Source organism: Carassius auratus, chromosome 6 (genome assembly GCF_003368295.1).
Source record: "Carassius auratus strain Wakin chromosome 6, ASM336829v1, whole genome shotgun sequence".
Lineage (NCBI taxonomy): Eukaryota > Metazoa > Chordata > Actinopteri > Cypriniformes > Cyprinidae > Carassius > Carassius auratus.
Window position 1 is genome coordinate 13,555,961 of NC_039248.1, and position 27,152 is coordinate 13,583,112.

Sequence of the window (27,152 nt, forward strand, 5' to 3'; positions counted from 1 at the left end):
TTTTTATTTCTTTAGTCTCCATAACTAGGGCAACATATATGATGTACAATCTTATACAATTTAGTCTACCAAATTTTTTGCCCCATGACTCTTAACTGCAGCATAATAATTAAAATGTAAAATACGTTTGAAAAGGGAAGTGCTAAAAGATTACATTTTGGTGGCATAATATTAAACTTTAATTAAAAAAATAAAACACTTAAATAGTGTACCCCAAGGAGCTGAAACCTCATTTGGGGTGGCTACACAACCCCCGGAAGCTGGTAAGGAGCTCTACTGTGCCCTCTTCAGCCTGGAGGTGGAACTGCAGTTTTGATCTCTTACCTGAAGCCTTTAACGTCATGGCAATTACATAAAATCTTTGTCTGGTTCTTGAACTGTACTGGTCATCTAAATCTCCGATCGGCAGGTATTTTTTAAGAGGACAGAAATGAACGTTAATGACTGGTTGGATGTTTTTAGTAACTTCCTGTGAGTGTGATGAGGAAGTGTAAACAGCAGACATGGAGGGCGTGTCTCTGATATATGTTCCTGTAACGTTAGCTGTTGTGATCATGGGGATTTCTCTTAAAAATATGTGTCTTTAGTGCTGGATTATGGGGGATGCGGCGGTAGCGAAGCGTCGGGAGCAGCTGACTCGTTGGTCGGGCTCAAGTACGGATAGAGAGCCGGCGGTGCCTCGGAGTCGCTGGAGAGGAGAGACGAGCACCGGGGCTCTTGATGGAGGCAGAACAGACACCAATGAGCAGCAGAAAAAAAACAGGTTTTGAGATTCATGACCACAATAATGACAACCAACACAAAGAGAACGTTTCAGCATGAATTAGTTAATAAATAGTTCCTCGATGTAAACGATCATGTCCGAATAAAGAAGTTTATTTGTTTCTCAGCTTAACTCTTTACTGAAGATCTCTAGATTTAGTTTGCTATTTTGGCTGTCAAGGACCATCTGCCATGCATTGGATTACTATCCCGCTAGAATGTATTTAGTGATTAGTTTTAATTTATAAAGCATTAAAGAACCAATACAAATTGAAAATATTGTTCCTAGAATTGATGGTTGCTAAAGATGAAGGTTGCAGTTGAGACTGTTGAAAACGAATTAAACTATTTGAGTAGGAATGTGCATCCAAAGCCTCCAATACTTATTCTATCTTGCTTCTGATGTTTCATATATTATGTTAGAGTCTGTATATGTTACTAATTAGTTTTTGAGGTGTCTGATGCTAAATACCATTCTAGACAGCCTGTCTCTCCCTCACTCAGGTGGCGAGTGAGATTTGAGAAGACTGCAGAGTTCCTAGCAGTCTGTGCTAGTGGTGACACCGAGGAGGCGAAGGTGATGCTGGGAGAAGCAAGAGTGCAGAATGGAGAGGATGATATGGTTAACTGTGCCAACACAGATGGAATAACAGCTTTACACCAGGTCAGAATCTTACTGCATTTTTAATCCATTTACTGAACATATAATTTGTCTGATGTCTCCACATGCATGCCACACTGTTATTTTGCTCAAATGTTTTCAGGAACTTTAAATAACTTCATAGTCTCTTATATATATATATATATATATATATATATATATATAAGTATGCTCAGTGTATTGGTACTATACTGGGTAATAATTGGTTGATTGGCTGTTATTAGAGGATTTTTGTGTATTTGAAGATATTGGGTATGGCATGCTCCATTTCCCCTGGAAACTGGAACTGGATGTGTTTTCAGTGATCCGATCAAAGGTGGTTAGTGGAGAAGCATTGTTGTTTTCAGCTTGTATTAATTTTTGTCTCAAATGGATCTTTTGTGATCAGACGTATTCAAGATTCCCTCTCAATTATCACACCCTGTTAAAAAAAAAAAAACTATTGAAAAGGTGGTCTTTGATTTTGATCGTAATCTTTATATTTTGGTACAACTCATAAAAGATCACATAGCTATTACACTACCGTTCAATAGTTTGGGGTTAGTAAGATTTTTAAGAAGCACAACCATTTTTAACAAATAATAATTCTTAATAAATAATTCTCTAATTCTAAAAAGAATCCTTCAGTACAAAATCAGCATATTCAAATTATTTGTTATTGATGATGTGACATACGCCCACTGAAAATGGAGCTTTCACATTAGAGAAATAAGAAACATTTATTAAATTAAAAATTTATTTCACAATATATATATTTACATGTATTTTTTAAATATGCAGCATTGATTAACATAAGTCTTATTTTTTCAGAAACATAAAAAACCGTGTGCATTAAATATTAGAAAACTGTAAATACAATGGGGTAATGTGCATTTTTGGCAACCTTGTGTGCCTCAACTGTCAAGGTCCGTAAAGCCAGAATGATAACTATAAAGAGAGTTTTAAAAGTCATTCTCAATATTAAATAATAGCAGAGTCCACACTACAGCTATAATGATAAAGGCACAGAGAAACAATATCATTTGAATCGCTTACAGAATGATTTTTCTCCATATGATGAACTATACAAACATTGATACCAAATCAGAATCCATCCTGCTATAACGAGCTCAAATTTAGAGGGACAGACGAGCATGTGCTTAGAATAAACCAATGATATCGTCTGCTTGTGTGGATGTTAATATAGGTATCTTTGTAGTTATCGTTCTTGGTGTGAACGATAAAAGTAAAAAAATATAGAGACTCAGAGAGCTTGGCATATGTGTTTAAATTTGGTTTAAAAAAAATTTGTTATTTGTTTTATTTGTCATTGACCCATATTATAATACTTACATTTACTTTAAATGTTTTACTTTAAATTTTAGTTTTTGCTGTTTGAATTAGTTTTTGATTTTGCACGTATGACCATTTATTGGTTATCAGCCATAACATGGCTGTAAATGTAGTATTTTAATTGTGGTGCATTTCTATAAAAAATCTGATGGATTGTACGTGGTGTTCTTTTCCAGGCCTGTATTGATGGCAGTATGGAGATGGTGGAATTTCTTCTGTCTCGGGGTGCCAATGTTAACCAGGTGGACAGTGAGGGTTGGACTCCTCTTCATGTGGCTGCATCATGTGGAAACCTGGAGATAACAGAGTATGTTATGACTGAATTTAGGGATGCACAATCGCATGCGATATGTAATGTGCATCTTGTCAGTCAAGTCAAGTCAAGTCACCTTTATTTATATAGCGCTTTAAACAAAATACATTGCGTCAAAGCACCTGAACAACATTCATTAGGAATACAGTGTGTCAATAATGCAAAATCACAGTTAAAGGCAGTTCATTATTGAATTCAGTGATGTCATATTAAATAATAGCAGAGTCCACACTACAGCTATAATGATAAAGGCACAGAGAAACAATATCATTTGAATCGCTTACAGAATGATATGGGAAGTTATGGGAAGTGTTCCCGGTTCCGGTTTACCTAATTAATGCAGCCTAAAAATCCTTTAACGGATTTGCATATTAAAAGCATATTAGCCCTCTCAGGCTCAAATTACGTTTTAGTAACAAGTTTTTAGTATTCCAGATACATAAAATATGTATCTGGAGTAATAAGGTAGTTAGTTTTTAACTGTTGCAAATCAGCAACACCTGCCTTGAGAGTGTTAGTATGTTATGTGTAAGCCAGGTTAAAGAGATGGGTATTTAATCTAGATTTAAACTGCAAGAGTGTGTCTGCCTCATGAACAATGTTAGGTAGGTTATTCCAGAGTTTAGGCGCCAAATAGGAAAATTATCTGCCCCCCGCAGTTGATTTTGATATTCTAAGTTTTGATATTCTAAAATTGCATTGAGTTTTGAGAACGTAGCGGACGTAAAGGATTATAATGTAAAAGGAGCTCCCTCAAATACTGAGGTGCTAAACCATTCAGGGCTTTATAAGTAATAAGCAATATTTTTAAACTGATATGATGTTTGATAGGGAGCCAGTGCAGTGTGGACAGGACCGGGCTAATATGGTCATACTTCCTGGTTCTAGTAAGAACTCTTGCTGCTGCATTTTGGACTAGCTGTAGTTTGTTTACTAAGCGTGCAGAACAACCACCCAATAAAGCATTACAATAATCTAACCTTGAGGTCATAAATGCATGGATTAACATTTCTGCATTTGACATTGAGAGCATAGGCCGTCATTTAGATATATTTTTGAGATGGAAAAATGCAGTTTTAAAAATGCTAGAAACGTGGCTTTCTAAGGAAAGATTGCGATCAAATAGCACACCTAGGTTCCTAACTGATGACGAAGAATTGACAGAGCAGCCATCAAGTCTTAGACAGTGCTCTAGTCTATTACATGCAGAGTTTTTAGGTCCTATAATTAACTCCTCTGTTTTTTCAAAATTTAGCAGTAAGAAATGATTAGTCATCCAGTTTTTTTATATTGACTACAGTATGTAATCCATTAGTTGTTCAAATTGGTGTGTTTCACCAGGACACGAAGAAATATAGAGCTGAGTATCATCATCATAACAGTGAAAGCTAACACCATGTTTCCTGATGATATCTCCAAAGGGTAACATATAAAGCGTGAAGAGTAGTGGCCCTAGTACTGAGCCTTGAGGTACTCCAAACTGCACTTGTGATCGATATGATACCTCTTCATTCACTGCTACGAATTGATGGCGGTCATATAAGTATGATTTAAACCATGCTAATGCACTTCCATTAATGCCAACAAAGGGTTCAAGTCTATGCAAAAGAATGTTGTGGTCAAATGTGTCAAACGCAGCCCTAAGATCCAATAGAACTAACAGAGAGATACAACCACGATCAGATGATAAGAGCAGGTCATTTGTAACTCTAAGGAGAGCAGTCTCAGTACTATGATACGGTCTAAATCCTGACTGAAAATCCTCACATATACCATTTTTCTCTAAGAAGGAATATAATTGTGAGGATACCACCTTTTCTAGTATCTTGGACAGAAAAGGGAGATTCGAGATTTGTCTATAATTAACTAGTTCTTTGGGGTCAAGTTGTGGTTTTTTGATGACAGGCATAATAACAGTCAGTTTGGAGGTTTTGGGGACATATCCTAATGACAATGAGGAATTAATAATAGTCAGAAGAGGATGTATGACTTCTGGAAGCACCTCTTTTAGGAGCTTAGATGGTATAGAGTCTAACATACATGTTGTAAGTTTAGATGATTTAACAAGTTTATACAATTCTTCCTCGCCTATAGTAGAGAATGAGTGGAACTGTTCCTCAGGGGGTCTATAGTGCAATGTCTGATGCGATACTGTAGCTGACGGCTGAATGGTTACAATTTTATCTCTAATAGTATCGATTTTAGAAGTAAAGTAGTTCATAAAGTCATTACTGCTGTGATGTTGGGAAATGTCAACACTTGTTGAGGCTTTATTTTTTGTTAATTTAGCCACTGTATTGAATAAATATTTGGGATTATGTTTGTTTTCTTCTAAAATATAAAAATATACCATGGTGTCATACTGGTTTCCTTATCCTTGTCAGTGAACAATTGCTATGTGTAGTTAATGCTGCTCCATGTGATAGCACGCATGTGATGGAGATTTACAGCTGATTACAGAACTGACTTTACTGATGAGATGCGCATTAAATATTACATGCGATTTATCGTTCAGCCCTAACTGTATTTAATCAACAATATATTTAAATTAATGATATGTGTTGAAAATGTCTAATATGTTTTTTTTTTAGCTGGCTTTGAAGTTCCTGGCTGTTTCAAATGTGATTGTTCTGTTCTGAGATTAATTCACAATGTAGCACAGCCTCAAGGCCATTATTAGTTGTATTAGTCTGTTATTACTATGGCTATAATCAGCTAAATGTAACTATTTAATTGCACAGTATTCTGTGATTCATGAAAAACTGCACCTAATATTAACATTTGTTGTTGTAAAAAATTTGCACATTCATTCCCCAAATTAATTTTACATAAGCAAAATCCTTTCAATACAATTTATTGTATGAAATGCATCATTTTTCCCAGTCCTCTATATATTAAATACACATATTTTGATTGAAACATTTTACTTAACAAATTTCTTAAGTGACATCATCTTTCTGTATATAATTACTGACATGCAAGAACAATACTGTGCAGTGAAAATAATATTCTTTGGTGTGCAGTTATATGGTGAACATATGTCAGCAGTTACTGCACCTCAGCACTGCTTTTTTTGTATTCTACTACTATTTAAGAGTACTTCAGCATTTTAAGGGTTGTAATGACTCTGAGTTGTACCAGCATAATTATTTTTTTATAAGTTGCTTGTGTTGTGACAGTCTTGAAATATATATATATATATATATATATATATATATATATATATATATATATATATATATATATATATATATAATTTATTTATTTTTTATTTTTATTTTTTTTGGACAGAATTGTGTGATTTTGAAGGGTTTACATTTTTTTTTTCAAATATTTCTGCCTCAACAAGTGCTAGAAATACATACACTGCTGTGAATGATATTTTCCCAGTTAGTATGTATTTTACTGTGCTTATTTTCTGGTGCTGTCACTATTAGATTTCTGCTCAAGCATGGTGCATCTCTCTGCTCGGTGAACTGTGATGGTGATGTGCCAATGGATATTGCAGAGGATGAGGCCACAGAGACACTGCTGCAAGAACACACATTGACACAGGGTTAGTCAACAGAACATCTGAAATGTCACATCATAAATACACTTACATGTAAATCAATTAAATTTAGAGGTATCAGAAATTAAAGTATGCTATATTTACTCAGAAATATCACCCAGCCCAAGTTAGTTTGAGTACAGGTGCAGGACAGAATGTGGTAAATATAAAAGTACAAATGTCCACATACTGATTTTATTAAACAACTTGAAAGTAAAAAAAAAAAAAAAAAAATTACCTGATGAAGACTTAAATGTTATTGCATTAATAACATTAAGGGATAGTTCACCCAAAAATGTAAACTCTGTCATGATGCCCTTTGAAAATGGTATGACTTTCTGTACATACATCGGAAGTCAATGATAACCAAAACTGTCTGGTTACCAACATTATTCAAAATATCTTATTACAGGATATAGATTTAAAACAACATGAGGGTAAGTAATCAATGACCGAATTTTCATTGTTGGGCATAATATCCATTTAGTATGTGGACTCAAAACAGTTTGAACTTTTTTTTAAGTCAGACAAAGTTAACAAAAGGTTTTTACACACATTCTATTATTTTTTTACAGTACATAATACAGATTTACCTTCTCACATACCTTAATTTTCATTTATATTCATTCATTTATATTCATAGTTAGATACATTTTTAAAAGTGATTCTCTGCAAAACTGTATGGGACCTTATAATTAGTCCATCTCTCATCAGATGTGGAAGCAGCTAAGCGGGCAGAAGAGGAGTGGATCATGCGTGATGCCCGCCACTGGCTCACAAGGGGGCTGCCTGCTAATCTTTGCCACCCCCGGACTGGTGCTACTCCGTTACATGTAGCAGCAGCTAAAGGATATTTGGAGGCCATTAAGTAAGTGTGAATGCAAAAAGAGAAATGTTTCCTCACGAGTTTCCTCTTGGCTTTCACAAAATGTTTACTAATATGATAACATTAACATCATATAAAGCAAATCTATTTAGTCTCTTTCTCAGCAGATAGTTTTACCCCAGACTTCTGGTATCTCAGTGATTAAACCCTAGAGACCATTCCACCATTATTCAACCAGGTTAACACCCCATGCTCATGCAGAATGTTCCGCTACGCCATTGGGCAGTTCTCTGAGCACAAAGCAACCATTGTTTACTTCCTGTCTCTTTGCAAAGTGGAAAAGGAGTGGAGGCCTGTGCCGATGTTTTTTCAGCACAGTTTCCATCCCATTGAGTTGTTTAGAGCTGAAGTCACATCAGCTTCCTCTACAATGCATGATATTTCACAACTTGACAGAAGGGAAAAACAAATAGTTTGTCAGTGTTTGAGAGTCCCCTCCACCCCAACCTATTTATCACTGGTTGTTCTCTAGATTTAAAAATATCCCTAGAGATCAACATATAGATGAATGTAATGCTGTGAAAATGTTTTATTTTTTATTTTTATGGAATGTTGATTTTTTTATGGAATGTTGCAATGTATCAGAATCTCAATGTCTAACTTGAAAATATGAGCGAAGACAGAGACAAAAGAGTTAAAGGGTTAGTTCACCCAAAAATGAAAACTAGCCGATATCCATAAAATCCATTAAAAAAAAAGTGTCTCACATGGCTCCCCGGTGATCAAAGGCCTCCTGTAGCGAATCGATGCGTTTTTATAAGAAAAATATCCTCCGCGGAGGAGCACAACTGGGTTGCCTGATATACAGAGTCATAATCCCTGAAACAGAGCTACCCACTTGCGCAATATGGAAATATCTGATAAAGGTGATCTTTTCTTTGTCAACCTGGCAACCATGTGTATGCGCGCACTATCCACTATGGATAAACTCCCTGGCTTTCTGAAAACACAGTTAAGCTAGCAGTTTAGCTATCTCCACTTCAAAAAACACATTATTTTCCACATAATGTACATTATTGTTTTTCCTCTATGCCCCGCCTTTCTGAAACGTCGATTTTTTACAAAGCTCTTCAATCTGAAAAGTGAGGTGCACGCTGATTGGCCAGATATCAAGTGCATAATGATTGGCCAAATACCTCAAGCGTGTGACTGAAATGTTATGCCCCTTACCATACTGTAATGTGTCCCCCACAAGACGAGACCAAACCACTAAAACCCATTATAAACGAGTTCAGTGGGGACATTATTAATGATTATAATGACTTGGGGGCCGTTCACATATTGCGTCTTTTGCGCACTCAAGTTTGTTATGTCAAATGTAGATGCGCGGTATGCACGCTCATAATGGAAGCGACGCGCACGCGGTGTGAAAAACATTGCAAGCGCACCGCACATCATGTAGCCTCCTAACTTTTCTCGTAACAATGTTGAAAGCTCAGCCAAGATGAGGAACAGCTGATCATAGCTGTATATGGATTGCAATTTTAAAATGACTTTAGTAGCAGAGCTACTGCAAGCAATTTTTAGTGCTGCAAATCCATTTATCCATTGCTGAAATGTTCGCGTTTTCATGGAGAGAGCAGGACATGGTTGCTTAGCAACAGCAGACGCCTAGCGTTTTCCATGCGTTTTTAGGCACGATATTTGAACGGCCCCTTATATTGTGTCTTTACCATTGCGTTGTGTATCGCCCAGCGTAAACATAAAACCATGTCTGCATTTGTGATCTGAGAAATAACAAACAACAAGCATTGCTCTACACTGATCAGTGGCAAATTCTTTAAATATGAAAACTTACTTGCAGACTTACAGACTGTGTGTCAAAAGTGCCAGACTGTCCTTGCTAAGTTGTTATTGCCCCACCTTTTAGAAATAGACACTGGCATTCACATCTGAATATTAGGTTTGAACTGTTCCGGAACAGTGTTGTAAATACAACTTAACCACACATTTTTTAACCATGTTTATTGTTTATTGTAAAATGGATCCCCATTAGCTGTCACCAAAGTGAACGAGCTAGTCTTCCTGGGGTCCACAACAAAAAGATATCACATAACGTTAATATAAAAACAATATAGCACTACAACATTATATACATCAATACACATCATCATAAATTAGTCTGAATAAATGATTACAGTATTACATTCATAAAATAAATATGTCCTTACTCACAATTTTAAATAGTGCATTCTCAGATGGTACCTAAAAGAGTTTTTGCCATTCATTTTACGTATATTCAATGGGCAATTATTCCAATGATTGATGGGACGATAAATAACAGTTCTCTTTAAAGCATTTGATTGTGGGCGTGGTTACATCATCAGGCCATCATCCACAGACCTAGTCACATGAGAATGTACCTGATCACACCTAACAATTTGGTTATATAAAAAAACTGGTTGAGAAGAATAGACAATTTTTCTAAAAAAACTTAATTGTATTAAAAACCACCCTCTTCTCCACTGTTAACCATGAGAGCTGACAGTGCATACTAATACTATTTGTTCTAATGGGACAATGTAATACTAACCTAGCAGCTCTGTTTTGGGTTGTTTGCAATTTCTTTAGTTGACCTTTAGATATAGATGACCATACAGGGGCACAATAATCCAAATGACAAAAAATTAAAGATTTAGCCACCTGCTCCACATTGTGTGTGGGGACATAAGAAAGACTTTTCCTCACCATAGAGATACCACAACCCATCTTCTTCACTATGGTATCAATATGTTCTACCCATGACCACTTACTGTCCACTATTGTGCCCAGTAATTTTACTTTATCTACCTGTTCTATAGGTTCCCCAGACAAGTTTAAACTCATCTTTGGAATTAATGACAATTTATGACTCGATCCAAAAATAATTGATTTGGTTTTTGAGATATTCAGCACCAACTTATTCTGTTTTATCCAATCAGAAACCTTATTTAACTCAGCTGATAAAACATAATCCAGTTCACTGACAGTTTTTGCAGCATAATGCAATATGGAATCATCAGCATACATTTGTACAGTTGCTTTACACAAAACAGATGGTAAATCATTTTGTGAAGATGGCGTATAAAAGTGGTCCCAGGCAGCTCCCTTGCGGAACCCCTCAGTCCAAGACCTTATAGTGAGACCAGCTGCCAGTGTAATAAACCCGCTGCATCCTACATGTGAGATAACTCTTCATAAAATCAATAGCAGTTGGACTAAATCCATAGCATTCTAATTTATCAATGAGTAGATTGTGATCTATAACATCAAATGCCGCACTAAAATCAAGCAATACAGCACCAGTCATCTTTAAATTATCCCTTTCCTTGAGCCAGTCATCTGTCATTACTGTAAGGGCAGAACAAGTTGAGTGGTTTTGTCTATAAGCATGTTGGAAATCTGTGTTCAAACCATTAGATTCAAAATATTCCTTTACTTGTGAGTGAACTATTCTCTCCATCAGCTTACTAAGAACTGGGAGAATAGTAATAGGTCTGCTGTTCTTCCCAGTAAGTTCTAGTCTGCCATCTTTAGGTAAGGGAATAATTTAATTTCTTTCCAAATAGTGGGAAAAACAACTTATATTAAGCATGCATTTAATATTTGACATAATGGACTGCAAACATAGTCAACTGCCAGGCTAAGTACTTTACTGTCAAGCATATCAGTACCTACTGAGCTGTGTTCGGGCAGAGACTTCAACAACTTTTTTACTTCCGGCTCATCAACATTATTAAACTGGAAAGTACAACTCTTATTCAATTCAAATTTTATTTGTATAGCGCTTTTTACAATACAAATCGTTACAAAGCAACTTTACAGAAAATTATGTTTCTACAGTATTTAGTAATGGCTTATAAGTGGTGACTGTCAGTTTGTGCACGTATGACAGGATTTGTAGAAAAATTAATACAAGACATAGTCAGCCAGATGATGAACATTATTAATATTATTAATAATTAATAATTATTATATGATCCAGTCACACTTGTAGCAATATTTGTTAGTTTCTGTTGTTGATTCAGGGTTAGCATCATTCTGAATTGCTAATGCAACCTTTTCACACCACAGTCTGAAAAAAATGAAGCATTGCTTGGTAATTGGTCAACAAAGTAGTAATAGTTGTGTAAATATTGTCATAATAACAATCTGTAGTTTTGGTTGATTGTAATCCATTACATACATTTCTATCAAAGTTATGACATTATCAAGACGAATTTGTTCTGACATAATTTAACTCTAAATTCTTGTCATATTTTAGAACCATTTTAGAAGCAATAGCAAATAAACTGTAATAATGTGAGAAATGTTCAAGGTGTCTGAATAAATTTTGGTTTGATTGTATATTTCATTTTTACATTGAAGACTATCCAGTGCTATTTTACACTTAATTATTCGGTTTCTGTACCTGGACACCTACAAACTTGAAAAAAACTTAAACATTGTGTAAATAGTAAAAATAAATAAAATTGAACGAACATACAAATTAAACAATTTCAAACAGGGCCCACTGGTACAACCTTCAGCGGGGCCCCGCAAACCCCAGCTACGGCCCTGCCTGTGGGTGTAAGAATATTGTGACCAAACACCAATAACACTTGTTATTTTGGAAAGTAAAGCCATAAAATATTTTCTAATTTACAATGTTACTTTACAATATTACAATTGTTAAGTGTTCCTGTGTTCTTGATACTCAAGAAAAAGAAGGCAAAGGCTTCAGTTTCTTACTCTTAAGAAATAATAGAATAACTCTTTAAATAATGAAACTTGTTACTTTCAATGAAAGTCAATAATAGCATTATATGACCCCTTTTATATATTAGTATGAGTACATTACAATATAATTTTATTAGAATGAGCACATTATTATTTATGGGCTTAAAAACAACCTGCAAACAATCAGAATATTGTATCTGGTGGGGAATGCCCAAAGTAAACATGAAACATATGCCATTATCTATATTGTACTGTGGCACAGTTATGGAGGCCCTTCATAATGCAGAGTTCAGCTGCCTGCTCTGCCTATAGATAGCAACAGCCCTATAGTATGCAGTGTTTAATAAACAGCTGTTATATTAACTTTTACTGAGGTCAAATTCAGTACAGTCCTGTATCATGATGCATATCTTGGCTTCTGTATTGGGATATGTATCGTATCATGACTTTGCAGGTGATACAGTATTGTTCAAAATAATAGCAGTACAATGTGACTAACCAGAATAATCAAGGTTTTTCGTATATTTTTTTATTGCTACGTGGCAAACAAGTTACCAGTAGGTTCAGTAGATTCTCAGAAAACAAATGAGACCCAGCATTCATGATATGCACGCTCTTAAGGCTGTGCAATTGGGCAATTAGTTGAATTAGTTGAAAGGGGTGTGTTCAAAAAAATAGCAGTGTGGCATTCAATCACTGAGGTCATCAATTTTGTGAAGAAACAGGTGTGAATCAGGTGGCCCCTATTTAAGGATGAAGCCAACACTTGTTGAACATGCATTTGAAAGCTGAGGAAAATGGGTCGTTCAAGACATTGTTCAGAAGAACAGCGTACTTTGATTAAAAAGTTGATTAGAGAGGGGAAAACCTATAAAGAGGTGCAAAAAATGATAGGGTGTTCAGCTAAAATGATCTCCAATGCCTTAAAATGGAGAGCAAAACCAGAGAGACGTGGAAGAAAACGGAAGACAACCATCAAAATGGATAGAAGAATAACCAGAATGGCAAAGGCTCAGCCAATGATCACCTCCGGGATGATCAAAGACAGTCTGGAGTTACCTGTAAGTACTGTGACAATTAGAAGACGTCTGTGTGAAGCTAATCTATTTTCAAGAATCCCCCGCAAAGTCCCTCTGTTAAAAAAAAGGCATGTGCAGAAGAGGTTACAATTTGCCAAAGAACACATCAACTGGCCTAAAGAGAAATGGAGGAACATTTTGTGGACTGATGAGAGTAAAATTGTTCTTTTTGGGTCCAAGGGCCACAGGCAGTTTGTGAGACGACCCCCAAACTCTGAATTCAAGCCACAGTACACAGTGAAGCATGGAGGTGCAAGCATCATGATATGGGCATGTTTCTCCTACTATGGTGTTGGGCCTATTTATCGCATACCAGGGATCATGGATCAGTTTGCATATGTTAAAATACTTGAAGAGGTCATGTTGCCCTATGCTGAAGAGGACATGCGCTTGAAATGGTTGTTTCAACAAGATAATGACCCAAAACACACTAGTAAACGGGCAAAGTCTTGGTTCCAAACCAACAAAATTAATGTTATGGAGTGGCCAGCCCAATCTCCAGACCTTAATCCAATTGAGAACTTGTGGGGTGATATCAAAAATGCTGTTTCTGAAGCAAAACCAAGAAATGTGAATGAATTGTGGAATGTTGTTAAAGAATCATGGAGTGGAATAACAGCTGAGAGGTGCCACAAGTTGGTTGACTCCATGCCACACAGATGTCAAGCAGTTTTAAAAAACTGTGGTCATACAACTAAATATTAGTTTAGTGATTCACAGGATTGCTAAATCCCAGAAAAAAAAAATGTTTGTACAAAATAGTTTTGAGTTTGTACAGTCAAAGGTAGACACTGCTATTTTTTTGAACACACCCCTTTCAACTAATTGCCCAATTGCACAGCCTTAAGAGCGTGCATATCATGAATGCTGGGTCTTGTTTGTTTTCTGACAATCTACTGAACCTACTGGTAACTTGTTTGCCACGTAGCAATAAAAAATATACTAAAAACCTTGATTATTCTGGTTAGTCACATTGTACTGCTATTATTTTGAACAATACTGTAAATACAGCCCTAGTACTGAACACTTGTACGAATGACTTCATGTAGTTTTTTTTGTCTGTCAGATTGTTGTGTCAGTGTGGTCTGGATGTGAGTGCTAAAGACTATGATGGCTGGACTCCTCTCCATGCTGCGGCTCATTGGGGTCAAAGTGAAGCCTGTCGTCTACTTGCTGAGCAACTGTGTGACATGGAGGCCCATAGTAATGGGGTGAGTGAGAGAGAAAAAAAATGTGCTAAACATTTAGCACCAAATTCTGTTGTCCAGTAACAAAGCAGTCTTCCTTAGGCATGTGTTTAACAACCTGAAGTAATATTTCAGTGAAAAATGAAAATTCCAAACCAGTATGACTTTCTTCTGTGGTACATAAGATATTTTGTGAATGTATTATTATTATTTTTTTGTATCTTCAACATTGTTAAAAATATCTTCCTTTTGTTTTCGGTATAAAATGTAAGTCAAACAGGTTAGAAAATCAATTTCAGATAAACTACATCTTTAAGAGCCTTATCCTCTGTAGGGCCACATTTATATTTCAGGACAATTTTATCTTATTTTATCTAGACTGTAGAAAAAATAAAATGTCGTGTAATCAGTTGATTCTGAAAAAAAAAAAAAGAAAATACAGGATAAAAGAAATATGGTAGCAATAGCCAATATACTGCAAGTATAAATAAAATAAATGCACTGTACTTGTAAATTGGAATATAAAGGCAAAAGATGAGGCCTGATATGTTAGAGGAATAAGTGCACAGCAGGAGTCATGCACTCTTAAAGCAAGAGGAAGTGTGGAGCTTCTGTTCTGTGTCAAAATGCACCACAGTTCTGCAGCCAACAGCAGCACTGCAGTTAGCCATAGCTCTTTCAATGTGGGTGGGTGGATGTGTGTTTGCGTGCATGTTTGGGAAATTATAATAACTGAAACTGTTGTTGTTTTTTTTTTTTAAGGGTCAGACTCCATTTGATGTGGCGGATGACAGTGTTGCGTCTTTACTGGAAGAACTGTCTCAAAGACAGGCTAATGTGAGAAAACACACACCTTTATCTAAACCAATCTGTCATTTTAGCCACACAAGGAAGAAATTCACTGCTTACTGTATGTAATGAAGCCGACCTATTTAACTAGTGGCCTGCAGGCTGAATCTAGACATTTTGAAAAAGGTTGTCAGTTATTTCTCAAATAACTTTTTTTTAAGTGATTTATATATATATATATATATATATATATATATATATATATATATATATACATACACACACACACACACACACGCACGCACGCACACACACACACACACACAGACAGGTGCATCTCAAAAAAATTTAAAAATTCATTTTTTGTAACCCATTTCAAAAAGTGAAACATTCATATATTCTAGATTCAGTACATGTAAAGTAAAATATTTCAAAAGATTTTTTGTTTTAATTTTCATGATTAGAGCTTACAGTTCATGAAAGTCAAAAATCCAGTATCAAGTTCAAGTTCTTTAAAGTATATTTATTTATGCACTCAATGCTTGGTCGGGGCTCCTTTAGTAAAATTCCAACATCAGTGAGGTATAGAATGGAAGCGATCAGCCTGTGGAACTGCTGAGGCACTATTGAGCCTTCAGCTCGTCTCTATTGTTGGATCGACTGTTTCTCATTTTTCTCTTGAAAATATCCCATAGATTCCATATGGGTTTCAGGTCGGGTATGTTGGCTGGCTGATCAAGCATAGTAATATCATAGTCAGCAAACCATTTAGAAGTGGTTTTGGCACTGCGGGCTAAAGTCCTACTGGAAAAGGAAATCAGCATCTTCCATGATATAAGCTTGTCAGCAGATGGAAGCATAGAGTGCTCCAAAATCTCCTGGTAGATGGCTGCATTGGCTTTAGACTTGATAAAACACCAGCAGATGTCATGGCACCCCCAATTCATCACTGACTTTGGAAACTTCTCACTGGATTTCAAGCAGCTTGGATTCTGTGCCTCTCCAGTCTTCCTCCAGACTCCACACCTTGATTTGCAAATGAAATGCAAATGGACTTTTATCTGAAAAGAGGACTTTGGACAACTGAGCAACGATCCAGTGCCCGGTTGCATAATGCACCGTAAGAATTAGCTTTTGCCTTAAGAATGAGACTGAAGGCGTGATTTCCCCTTACCAAAGGGAATGACTTAAGGTTGTTGCATATAATCCCTTAAACACATACCTTAGCAAAGGGAAACCATTTAGTTCTTTTGGATCATTGCGGGGGAAAATCCTCTCTATGACCAAAATGTATGATTCATAAAAATTTGTTCATCATGAACATCATTATATTCTTCTCAAATGGACAGAACATTTGTGAATTTCTGAAGCCTACATACAGTTGTAGAATACATACAGCTGAAATCAGGTGACTGTGGTGTAGTTATAGCCTTTGTTTAGCAATTGTTAATACCCAAATACACAGACGTCTGTGTATTTGGGTATTAACAATTGCTAAACAAAGGCTATAACTACACCACAGTCACCTGATTTCAGCATCAACATCACCAAGTTTCCTGGAACTCTTTCAGTCTATATTTAAAAAAATTATAATTATTATCTGAGTGTAATTAATAACAAAATGAGGCTGTAAAAAATGGACTAGTGAGTAGATGAGTTTTTAAGTTTGGTGTTATGATGTTTAACATGCTCTCAAACAACAACCTCTGTGGTCTCATTTAGTCATTTGTTAGCAAACGCAATAAAATAAAACAATCCCAAGGGGTATTACCAATTTTATGTCATAGAATAAAACTTATATCTTGTTCTTGTGTTAACCACAGATCTTATTTCAGGCATTTAACACAAAACCCATTGACTTCGGGATGCTGGAAATGGAAGTGTTAAAATGCCATCTTTTTCCTAGGTTTTGGCCTACAAAAATATGTCGTCCATTCAGTACTCTATTATCTGTAAATGTTTGCTGAATTTGAAAATATGAAGTTAATTCAGTGTTCAAGGCCTTTAACCTATAAACACACACTCTCAGAAAAAAGACAAACCTTGAAAGCAGACATACATTATGTAGATGTCTTTAATCAGATGTTTTTACTCACTAGTTAGCAGACAAAATAGAGACATACCTGTGCCTATCTGGGAACTGACAATGTGGAGGTTCTCTTTCAAAAGGGTACCAATATGTACACTTTATGTGCTAATATTTACTTTTAAACAATAATATGTACCTTAAAGATACTAATATGAACCATTTAGGTGTAGCTAACGTATAATAATAATAATTATATATATATATGTATATATATATATATATATATATATATATATATATATATATATATATATATATACACCAATTGCATTTTAACATATTAATCTATTTTACTTATTAATGAATCTATTGACAGCTATAATTTTATTTAATGAGCAATGTTGAGGCTGTTTATTTGTTGTTTTAAACTCATTACTATACTGTTTTAACTATTAATCAGAACAATAATTAAATCTGGGCTATTTAGATCCATTCTAAATGAAGTATGATGATTAAATAATTTTTTTGGATCTGTTTATTTTAGTGGAGGACTGAACAGGCACTTATTGAGCAGCAAAATTCACAGATTTCAAATGCCAACACTGCAAACAAGAAACACAGGTTAGAAAAGTTATTAGTCTTTCAGTCTTTGCAGTCACAAACATCTTCACTCATAATTTTCTTTCTCTAAGGAGCTCTGTGTGCCGAATGAGCAGCAGGGACAAAATATATGTACAGGACCAGTCTAAGGAACGAGGGATCTCAGGAGGCCTGGCACTCAACGATAAGAGAGAAAGCAGCTCAGGTTTGTCTTTGTATATTTCTCTCTCTCTCTCTCTCTCTCTCTCTCTCTCTCTCTCTCTCTCTCTCTCTCTCTCTCTCTCTCTCTCTCTCTCTCTCTCTCTCTCTCTCTTATACAGCAGCATTCAAAATATTCACATATATGAAACATACATGTACAAGACTACAGTCTGTTTGATGATGTTTGTTTTGTTGTCTGTTCTAGAAAGTTCAACAGTGTCGACACCAGAGAGCATTGTTCCCTCTTCAGGGGTCAGACACACAGTCTTCTGCCTCAGCTTTTAATGTCAGAATCTCTCTGCTGGTACATGTGATTTAATCACTGTATGTTTGTGTTCTTCAGACCATAGAGGATAAAGAAGTCAAGGTGAATGATCAGGAGAGAGCGAGTCGCACAGCAGTTGTGCAGCCCACCCCTCAGAGGCAAGAGTCACCTGTTGAGAGCCCCACTAACGCCTCTAGTGATGGAAGGAAGTAAGTTTGATCCCAAGTATTAAATGCTTAAAAAATTACACTTTTATTTATTTTATTGATTTTATGTTACTGTTGTACTCATCTTATGTTATTTTATGTAAGTCTCCATGATTAGGAAGTATTAGTGATGGCATAACGTAGCAGTATTACCAAGTAAAGACTTTTTAATACTGAAATAAAAATTTATAACAAAAATATCACAACCCTCTATGGATGCCTTGGCACTAGAATTGCCATTGGCAAGTCATTTCTTTTGTTTATTTGCTAGACTTAGACTTGTTTTAAAGGCTGTATAATTCCAAATGAGTGAAAACATATCCGTGCTAAACTCTAACGCAAACACCTGGCGAGTGAACTACATAGAACATAGTTTTAGTTTATTATTCAATGGTAATTTTATAATTAAAACTATTAATTAAATCTCTACAGCAGGTAAACTTATAAAGGAGTGTTTTACTGTCTTTTGGTATTGAAGTTTGTATTGAGAATAATTTATTATAATATATATAATAATTTATAATAATTTATTAAATTTTAATATATAATAATATATTACTATTATTATATTTCTAAGCAGTATGTAAAGTAATATATATATATATATATATATATATATATATATATATATATATATATAAATGTTACGGTTTAATGAAATAAGCCTACTCGCTAGTCACAAAGCGGAGTGGAGTGCCTAAACCCCCTTAGCTATACAGTATATATACATTGTAAACCACGGCTACAATGAAGTCTCACATTTCGAAACAGTTTCTTTAGTGCAGTAATACTAATGTTATGAGGTCACAGCTGTATGTGTATATTATAAATTAATTATTAACTATACATTAATGCCATTTATAACATTGTTACTGGTTCTGATCTGTCAGTAATGACATTCAGTTTTTGTAGTATTGTTGCAGTATTTGTTTTGTTTGCTAGGCTGAATTGTTTTGTACATTTGAGAATATTTTTTACACCTAATGACTAATAATTTTTGCAGTTGTGTTTGGTGCCAGTAGTAGTAAAGAAGTTACATAATTCAGAATGTTTTATTGACTCCATACATAATGAAGGACTATCTATTTTATAAACTAGATTTAAGATCTGTTGCTGAAATTGTGTTTTACAGGTATCAGGCTCCAGTGAGAGACGAGGAGTCAGAGTTTCAGAGGAAAGCTCGCTCGCGTCTCATGCGGCAGTCACGGCGATCAACACAGGTGTGTATTCACAACCCTGAATAAAACTCATTCAAAGAAAAGAAAAAAAAATAGTTTTGCTTAATATTTTCTTAACAACATGTTAATAACGTGCCCAAAAAATGTATGATTATTACTATTAAAATAATATTAATAAATATTAAAAAGCATTATTATTATTAAGTTTTTCTTTGGGATTTTGATTGTCAGGGAGTAACATTGACAGATCTTAAGGAAGCAGAACGGATTATTGTTAAGAGCAATGAACCTCAGCACCTCAGTGTTCAGCCTGTGAGCCCCAACATCACACTAACTCCAGCTGAGAAAGGTGAGTCTCATTAACATCCAGTGTGTCTGAAGCACCTGGAGTTGATACTTTTGTTTCAGTTGACGCTAATTATTCTTTGGTGTTTTTAATTCAGCGTGAATTCTGTATAGTTATTGAGAGTTTTCTCTCTGCACTAGACACAGAGCCTGTGAAGGAATTGGGAGATGCAGAGACAAGACTGGGAGTGAGAGATCGCAGGAAAGGGAGGAAAGAGAGACGCTCAACTGGTATCGTTCAGCTGGCTGGAGAGGTGTGCTACAAGCATTCTTAAAAAACCCAGGGCATTCTCGTTCACACTAGGCATTTTCAATACAAACTGACTTTTGGAAGTACACTTCTTTGCAGCTTCACACCTGTATATTACAAAGAGTAATAAAGGATGATGATGCACATGAATTTACATTTTAAGCAAATGTTGCCCAAAACCAGGTTTCCACAGTAGAACGGGGGAGTTTGTGGAGGTTCCCTATTTTATGATAATGAATTTAGCAACATTCATATGCAGACACATACAGTACATGACAAAGGTTCAATAAAGTAGACCTTAACACTATAATGAGATATTTGTCCCAAAACTGGCATGTGATTTGTTTTACAATATTTCCTTGACAGACTTCTTTAAAATATGCATCACCTGGTACTTTGGAAAAATCACCTCTACATTTTTTTTTCTTTCTTACATATTAATCAGGGTGATGTGATGCATCATGAAATCGGGTCATGATTCAGTGTACAATTCATAACTGTTTCCAAAAAAGGCATTAATTTAAAGAGCCAGTAAGATGAAAATTCTAAGCTTCCTACCACTGTTTATAAGTCCTGTACATTATGTTTAAATCCATCCAAGGTTAAAAAACATTGTCATTTTGTCAAAATATCATTTTAAAATTACCTCAATTCTCAGAGATCCCCAAACGGTTCGCGCGAAGCTGTTCAAAAGATTGAGTTTCCTTAAACCCCACCTTTCGGTAGCATACTGTGTTCTGATTGGTCAACTAACATAGTCAGGTTTGATTGGTTGTTCCGCACACACCTCCACGGTAAACTATGTGTTAGCATCTGTTTGGGGTGAATTATGTCTTATTCCTCTCACCGCGAAGCAAACAGTAAAATAAAAAACTTGAACAGTCTTGCTGCTTTTTCTTCTGTGTGGGTGTATTCAAGCCGCACGCTTCAGTTTGAATCTGAATAGCGCGTTCAGCGCGGTGGCGTGGTCACATTACATATAACGAAGGGAGACATGATTACTTTATCACAGAATATCTGTTTTCGGCAGCACTTGTTTAGTTTTAAAGTAGACATGTCAAGCTTTCTATAGATATCTCTGTCATGTCTCTTCGTTGAGTATTCACGGAGTTACACTTCATTTTAATGACGTGTTTGTACATGACGATCAGGGCAGACAGGCTGCAGACAGCACACATACTGATAAGACGCTCGGGAGAAAACAGACACATAACTTAATCATACTTCGCGTTGTGATTCGGAGATGTTCGTTGTTCTAAATTAAGTTGGTAATGAACCATCTTTTATGGCCAAACGCTTTGAAAATCCCGCTGTACTCACCGAGATTAGAAAAGCAGTCATCAGTAAAATGTTGAGAACACAACAAAAGGGATTTGTTGTACTGCTCTGGTATTGTGGTGAAAATGAATTTTATATACATAAATTTCTTCTGATCTTCATTCTTTGGCAGTGAAAATAAAACAAACGGTCTCCTCGACATGATGCTCTCACACCCACCAGAGCGTCTGTGTGGGGGGTGGGGCAGGTCAGAGTTCCGTTTCTCCCAACAGGGTAGGCGGAGATTATTATGCAAAGTGTTCTAGTGACGTACATAGAGATGGGCAAAAGATTTGAAATCTATAACGACTCGTTTCAGCGATTCAGAGTCGACTCCTTACTTTAGAAGCCAATAACTTTATAAATCGTGTTCTTTTTGGTTTAATTACTTTGCACATTGTTTATACTGATGGAGAGCTACATCATACACTGTAATACAGGTAATTTTTGATTTCCCATCTGTGTGGCTCTTTAATACGAGAGACAGTTTGCACTGTAGTCAAATAATGGCAAAAAAATGAATCAAATCATACATTGGCACTATTAGAAATAAAACATGTTTTGTAGTGGACTGTTGAATATGCATCATAGATTTGCACATTGTTAGGGACATTTTAATGAACCAGCAACTAAAATATGTAGGCTAATTATATTAATGTTTTTTATTACCTCTAATTTCTACTTATTTTTGCAGTTGTGTTTAGTACCAAGTAGTAGTAAAGAAATTACATAATTCAGGAATTTTAAATGGCTGACTTTGAAATGGACAGTTATTGACAATTAATGTTTCTTTTGTTCAGATGGATGATATGGATGCAAATGAAGATGCTGAACAAGACAACAGAACCAGGTTTGTGTCTGTTTTATCAAGGTTTTGTACATCGCCTGGTGTGGCACTTTGTTTGAGAGGTATATCCAATATGTACTTAGTGGTTCAACATTTCTTTGTGTCACTGTCTTGTGTTTTTGTTCTTTGTTGCCTTTCTCTGTAGATATGGATGCATTCACATTTGCCTGTCTCTAATCAAGGGATTAATTTGAGAAATATTTTAAATTAGCTGCTTATAAGCTCATGTTGAGAGAGTAATATTGAGACTTTTGTAATGTTATTTTTTTAAAGAGTATTCTTTGTTTTTGTAGTGATCCCCAGTTGAACTATTCCAGACACTCTTCTCTGGATTATAGTAAGGTAATCATTGTTTTTTTTGTTTTGTTTTTTTTTACAAACATTGAACATTCAGCTTGTTCACACTCTTATGTAATATGTGTTTTCTCAGTTGTATCTGCAGGTGTTGCAAGAGAATGGAGATCTAAAAGAGAAGCTTCAAGAAACTCAGATGCAGTTAAATGAGAGTAAAGTTCAGCTGGAGAAACTCAAACAGGTGGGAAGTGTTGTTTTCTTGTCCTGAGACCTTGGTATAGGAAAACAATGTTGAACCATTAAAGTAAGTTAGATTTATTTACATATCGTTGTATTTGTTTGCATGCACACAGAATCAGGAGAATGGATCAAACAGACCAGCCCTGCTAGAGTTGGAGAGATTTGTAAGTTGCCACATTTTCATGCCTCGTCACGGTTTGTGTGTTTTAGGTTTTAGTGGTAACAATTCTGCAATTTGTTTACAATTCAACAGTCTTTGTCAGATTTAGTAGACTAAACACTCTTGTACGTAGGACCAAAATTCTCAAGCACCTGTTTTAGATCATTTTAGCTAATAATATAAACATTTAGGCTAATAATGGAGGTGTCTTTGACCAGTATCATCTCAACAACAGTGTCTACTTATCGCAAAACTGAAATCTAAAAATTTATTTTGAGAAAATGGTTTATTTTTATTGACTTTTTTTTTAATGTTAAGTAATGTATTTAATTGCTTGGTTCTTTTGCCTTCACATTCTGGACCTCAACTGGAATCATTTTCATTGCATATTTAGCTGCAATGCAGACAAGACCTTCCTGAAAAAAATTGCTCACCATAGAATGTTCATCAACCAATCAGAAGCAAGCATTCAACATCCCTGTAATATAACCTAGATTAATAAATGTTATTTCACCTAGTTATCATGTTAACAAATTGAACCCTATTGTAAAATGTTGTTGTTGTTGTTTCTGTAATTCTGCTCTGTTTTTCTTCAGGAAAAGAAACTTCTTCAGCGGAGAGCTTCTGAGTTAGAAGATGAACTCAAAGTAAGAGCTTGTGCTTTACAGTATTTAGAACTGTTTAGAATTTCAGAATAGATTTAAATGAAGTTAAATTAGTTAAACAGAGCTGTGATTACTACTCTTTTGATAACTGAAAACACAAATTAGTAAACATGTAAGAAGTAAGAGTTGTTTAGAACATTGTGTATGATGGAAATGTGAGATCTGCAAAACTTTCTACAAATTTCCATGCATATGCATGGAATCGGTTCCATGTGGCCCTGTTCATCTCACTGTGTATCGTCCTCCTCCTAGGTGCTTGTGGATTTGCGTGCTGACAACCAGAGACTGAAAGATGAAAATGCAGCTCTCATTCGTGTCATTAGTAAGCTGTCTAAATGAATCTCTGGGTTCTTTGGATTTTTTTCCCCTGAATTCCTAGGGAAAGTTGCCGTCCCATTTTCTGCCCAAAGAACTGCACAGCATGTTTCTTTCCCTCTCTCATCTCTGGGACATATGCCCCATGCCTGGGGTGGATAAACTACTGTTGTTTAAAAGGATATGTACATATGTAAGGCCTTGTTTAGCTGCCACTCTAGACTCATCAAAACTGTAATTTCCGATGACACAACTCAAATCCATCTGCTGTTCAGCTGCTCTAGATTATTGTGTTCAGCTCTGATTCAGGGTGCTCTTGTAACCTTTGTAATTTCTTTTGCGCAGTGTGCTTACTGTTTTTTTTTTTTTTTTTTTTTTTTATAGCACAGATAAGGCTTATAGCTTTAATGTTCCTTAAAATTCACTTAGTTAATGCCCTTATTAAGCCCTAGACTGTGCTGCACTTATGAGAATTTTGAGTAATTTGAAGTTTCAGTTCAGATTCACTGTTCAGTTTCACTTAAAGACAGCTACTATTGCAATCTTTGCCTTTCAGCAGGTACCTCTAGAAACCTGCAAAATAGATCAATTAAGATTATATAATATACAGAATATAGAATATTGTTCATTAATAACAAAAATGATATATCACAGATCATAGATATGCAGTGTTAACAGAACAGGGTTAATGTACGTTGAAATAGAAATTAAGTTTTAATATATTTTCATCTACGTTCATATTTGAATGTACATAAAGCACTGTTAAGAAGTATCTAATATTTGTTTAAAGCTTATTACTGAAATTGCAGTGTATATTGAAATTGCAGACTTAATATTTAAATTGTGCTTTTTAATGCCATGGCAATGTCATTATAATTTTAGCTTAAAAAATTATTGTAATATTTCTTGAAATGGTAAGCAAAAAAAGTAAGAACAAATGTGCCAAACTGTAACGGCATGCTCAGGGGTCTCTTAGTGAGACAGTAGAAGGTCTTGGGGTAATGTGTCTCTTTCTCATTATGTATCTGGATTAACACTGTACTTTAGCTGACTACTGTTCTTTGGACCAAACAGGCATTAGTATGGATATATTTCTCTATCATTGCATATTTATGAATATATTATATATGATGAATTTTTATGCTGATGTGTTTTGCCAGTGGTGTAATATTTTTTTTTTAATTATAAAGAGACACACAAGTTTTTCTTTTTTACTGTGACTATGAGTTTTGTCCTAAACCAAACTGGTGCCATAGGTCAAAGCTTTTAAAGGTTTACCACTGTTTATTTGTGTGTGTTTTTTTCTCTAAAATTATTGCTTACAGGACTTAGGCATTTGTTCATCCAGCAAGTGTATTTTGCCAAAAAAAATGTGCCTTTCTATATATATTTAGATAGATAGATAGATAGATAGATAGATAGATAGATAGATAGATAGATAGATAGATAGATAGATAGATAGATAGATAGAATATGTCTCTGTTGCTTTGTTAAAAATATTGAGTCAGTTATTCTCTCTGACCAATAAAGATCATTGCAAATGGTTGGGAAACAACCATTAAAGCAATCTGTGCACAAGTGCTTTTATCTCTTGCATAAATAAATAATGTCTTGCTAGATATAATTATTTCCTGGTCTGATTTCCCATTATTGGCAGTGGTAGGAAAATTAAATTAAACATAAGAAGTTGACAAAAGAGTTTAATTCATAAAATTTCCACCTGGGTAACATCACAGGAAAATGCCAGTCTTTACCGAGTTCTATTACAAACTTAAAATATGGCTAATGGTGTTTTTCTAGTTTCTGTTTGATTCTTAGATGTCAAATATATTTTTATTGTAAAGAAATGAATGGTAAAATGAAATAATATATTCTGAAGACATTTTACCTGTCCTCCAGTTAAACTATAACATGGTAATCTACACACATTATTAGTGGATTTATTTATAGGCTCTTATTACTTTTAGAATGTTTTGGACTGAACTGATTTAACAGACAATAATTTGTATACACAGTAGCTCATTATAGATATTTATTTTCAACATTTACTATATAAAAACTGTACACTGTAAATGTAATATTAATATAAAAATATTTTAAATGACAATTTGTCACTTTTTAGGTTCACTTTGCAAAGTGTATCCCAGCCACGGTCCTAGAGTACCCCTGACAGTACACATTTTAGGTCAATTCCAATCGGAAGTGAGCATTAATATGTGAAGTGACAATAATGCATGAGTATGCCCTACTCACTCCAAAAGTCAGAGCACATGAAATGAGAACTCTTGAGAGAAGGTGGGAATTGTGTCTCATAATGTGACATGCTGACCACATCGTTGAGTTATCTCACCGGTTTGAATGTCATGAGTATAATGCAGTCTCAGTTACTACAGCTTTTCCTAGGCCAGTTAATGTCTGTTAATGTTGTTGCAAATAAATATTTTGCAATAAAGTTTTTTTTAAACACTTTATTTTAAGGACCTGCTGTGAAGAGAGAACTGAAGATGAACACCGAGCCGAGCCAGATAAGGACTCGTTCACGAGTCAAGAACCAGCTGCTGGCTAAGGACTTAGCTGCTCGGATTGAGTTGAGCAGGTCATTCCACCAGGAGGGAACATTTCATTTCAAAGTCCGTAAAAGTGACTGTGCTTCTTTGGGATGGCACAATCAAGCGACGTTCACTTTCAGAACGCAAGCTTCTAAAGGGCAGAGATAAGTCTGAAGTAATGAATGTAGGTAAAGGGGTGCAGAGCCAGTGGTGGTTTTGTAGGCAAACATCAATGCCTTGAATTTTATGTGAGCAGGTATTGGTAGCCAGTGCAAATTGAAAAACGGTGTGACGTGCATTCTTTTTGGCTCATTAAGAATGTATCATGCTGCCGCGCTCTGGATTAATTGTTAAATTAATCTTTTAAAAACAACGTGCACATAAATAATAAAATTACTTTTTTGAAGTGACCATTACTTATATGGCCTTGTGGG

At 35.3% G+C, this 27,152-nt stretch overlaps 1 protein-coding gene across 2 annotated transcripts; it reads left to right on the plus strand.

Annotated features, from left to right (window-relative positions):
* Nucleotides 1-292: 292 nt before the first annotated feature.
* On the plus strand, nt 293-25,793 carry ppp1r12c (protein phosphatase 1, regulatory subunit 12C). Of its 2 annotated transcripts, XM_026262657.1 has the most exons (21): nt 293-409; nt 588-763; nt 1,267-1,426; nt 2,932-3,062; nt 6,506-6,624; nt 7,333-7,486; nt 14,348-14,492; nt 15,231-15,305; nt 17,831-17,907; nt 17,979-18,091; nt 18,293-18,339; nt 18,431-18,561; nt 19,691-19,778; nt 19,968-20,085; nt 20,223-20,335; nt 22,449-22,498; nt 22,789-22,837; nt 22,926-23,030; nt 23,143-23,193; nt 23,786-23,836; nt 24,107-25,793. In XM_026262657.1, exons 2-21 carry the CDS (start codon nt 597-599, stop codon nt 24,191-24,193), a joined length of 2,031 nt encoding a protein of 676 aa, XP_026118442.1. In that variant the 5' UTR covers nt 293-409; nt 588-596; the 3' UTR covers nt 24,194-25,793. The 2 variants fall into 2 exon arrangements, with proteins under 2 accessions (XP_026118442.1, XP_026118434.1); XM_026262649.1 differs by lacking the exon at nt 293-409 and having other exon boundaries at nt 479-763.
* Nucleotides 25,794-27,152: the final 1,359 nt, after the last annotated feature.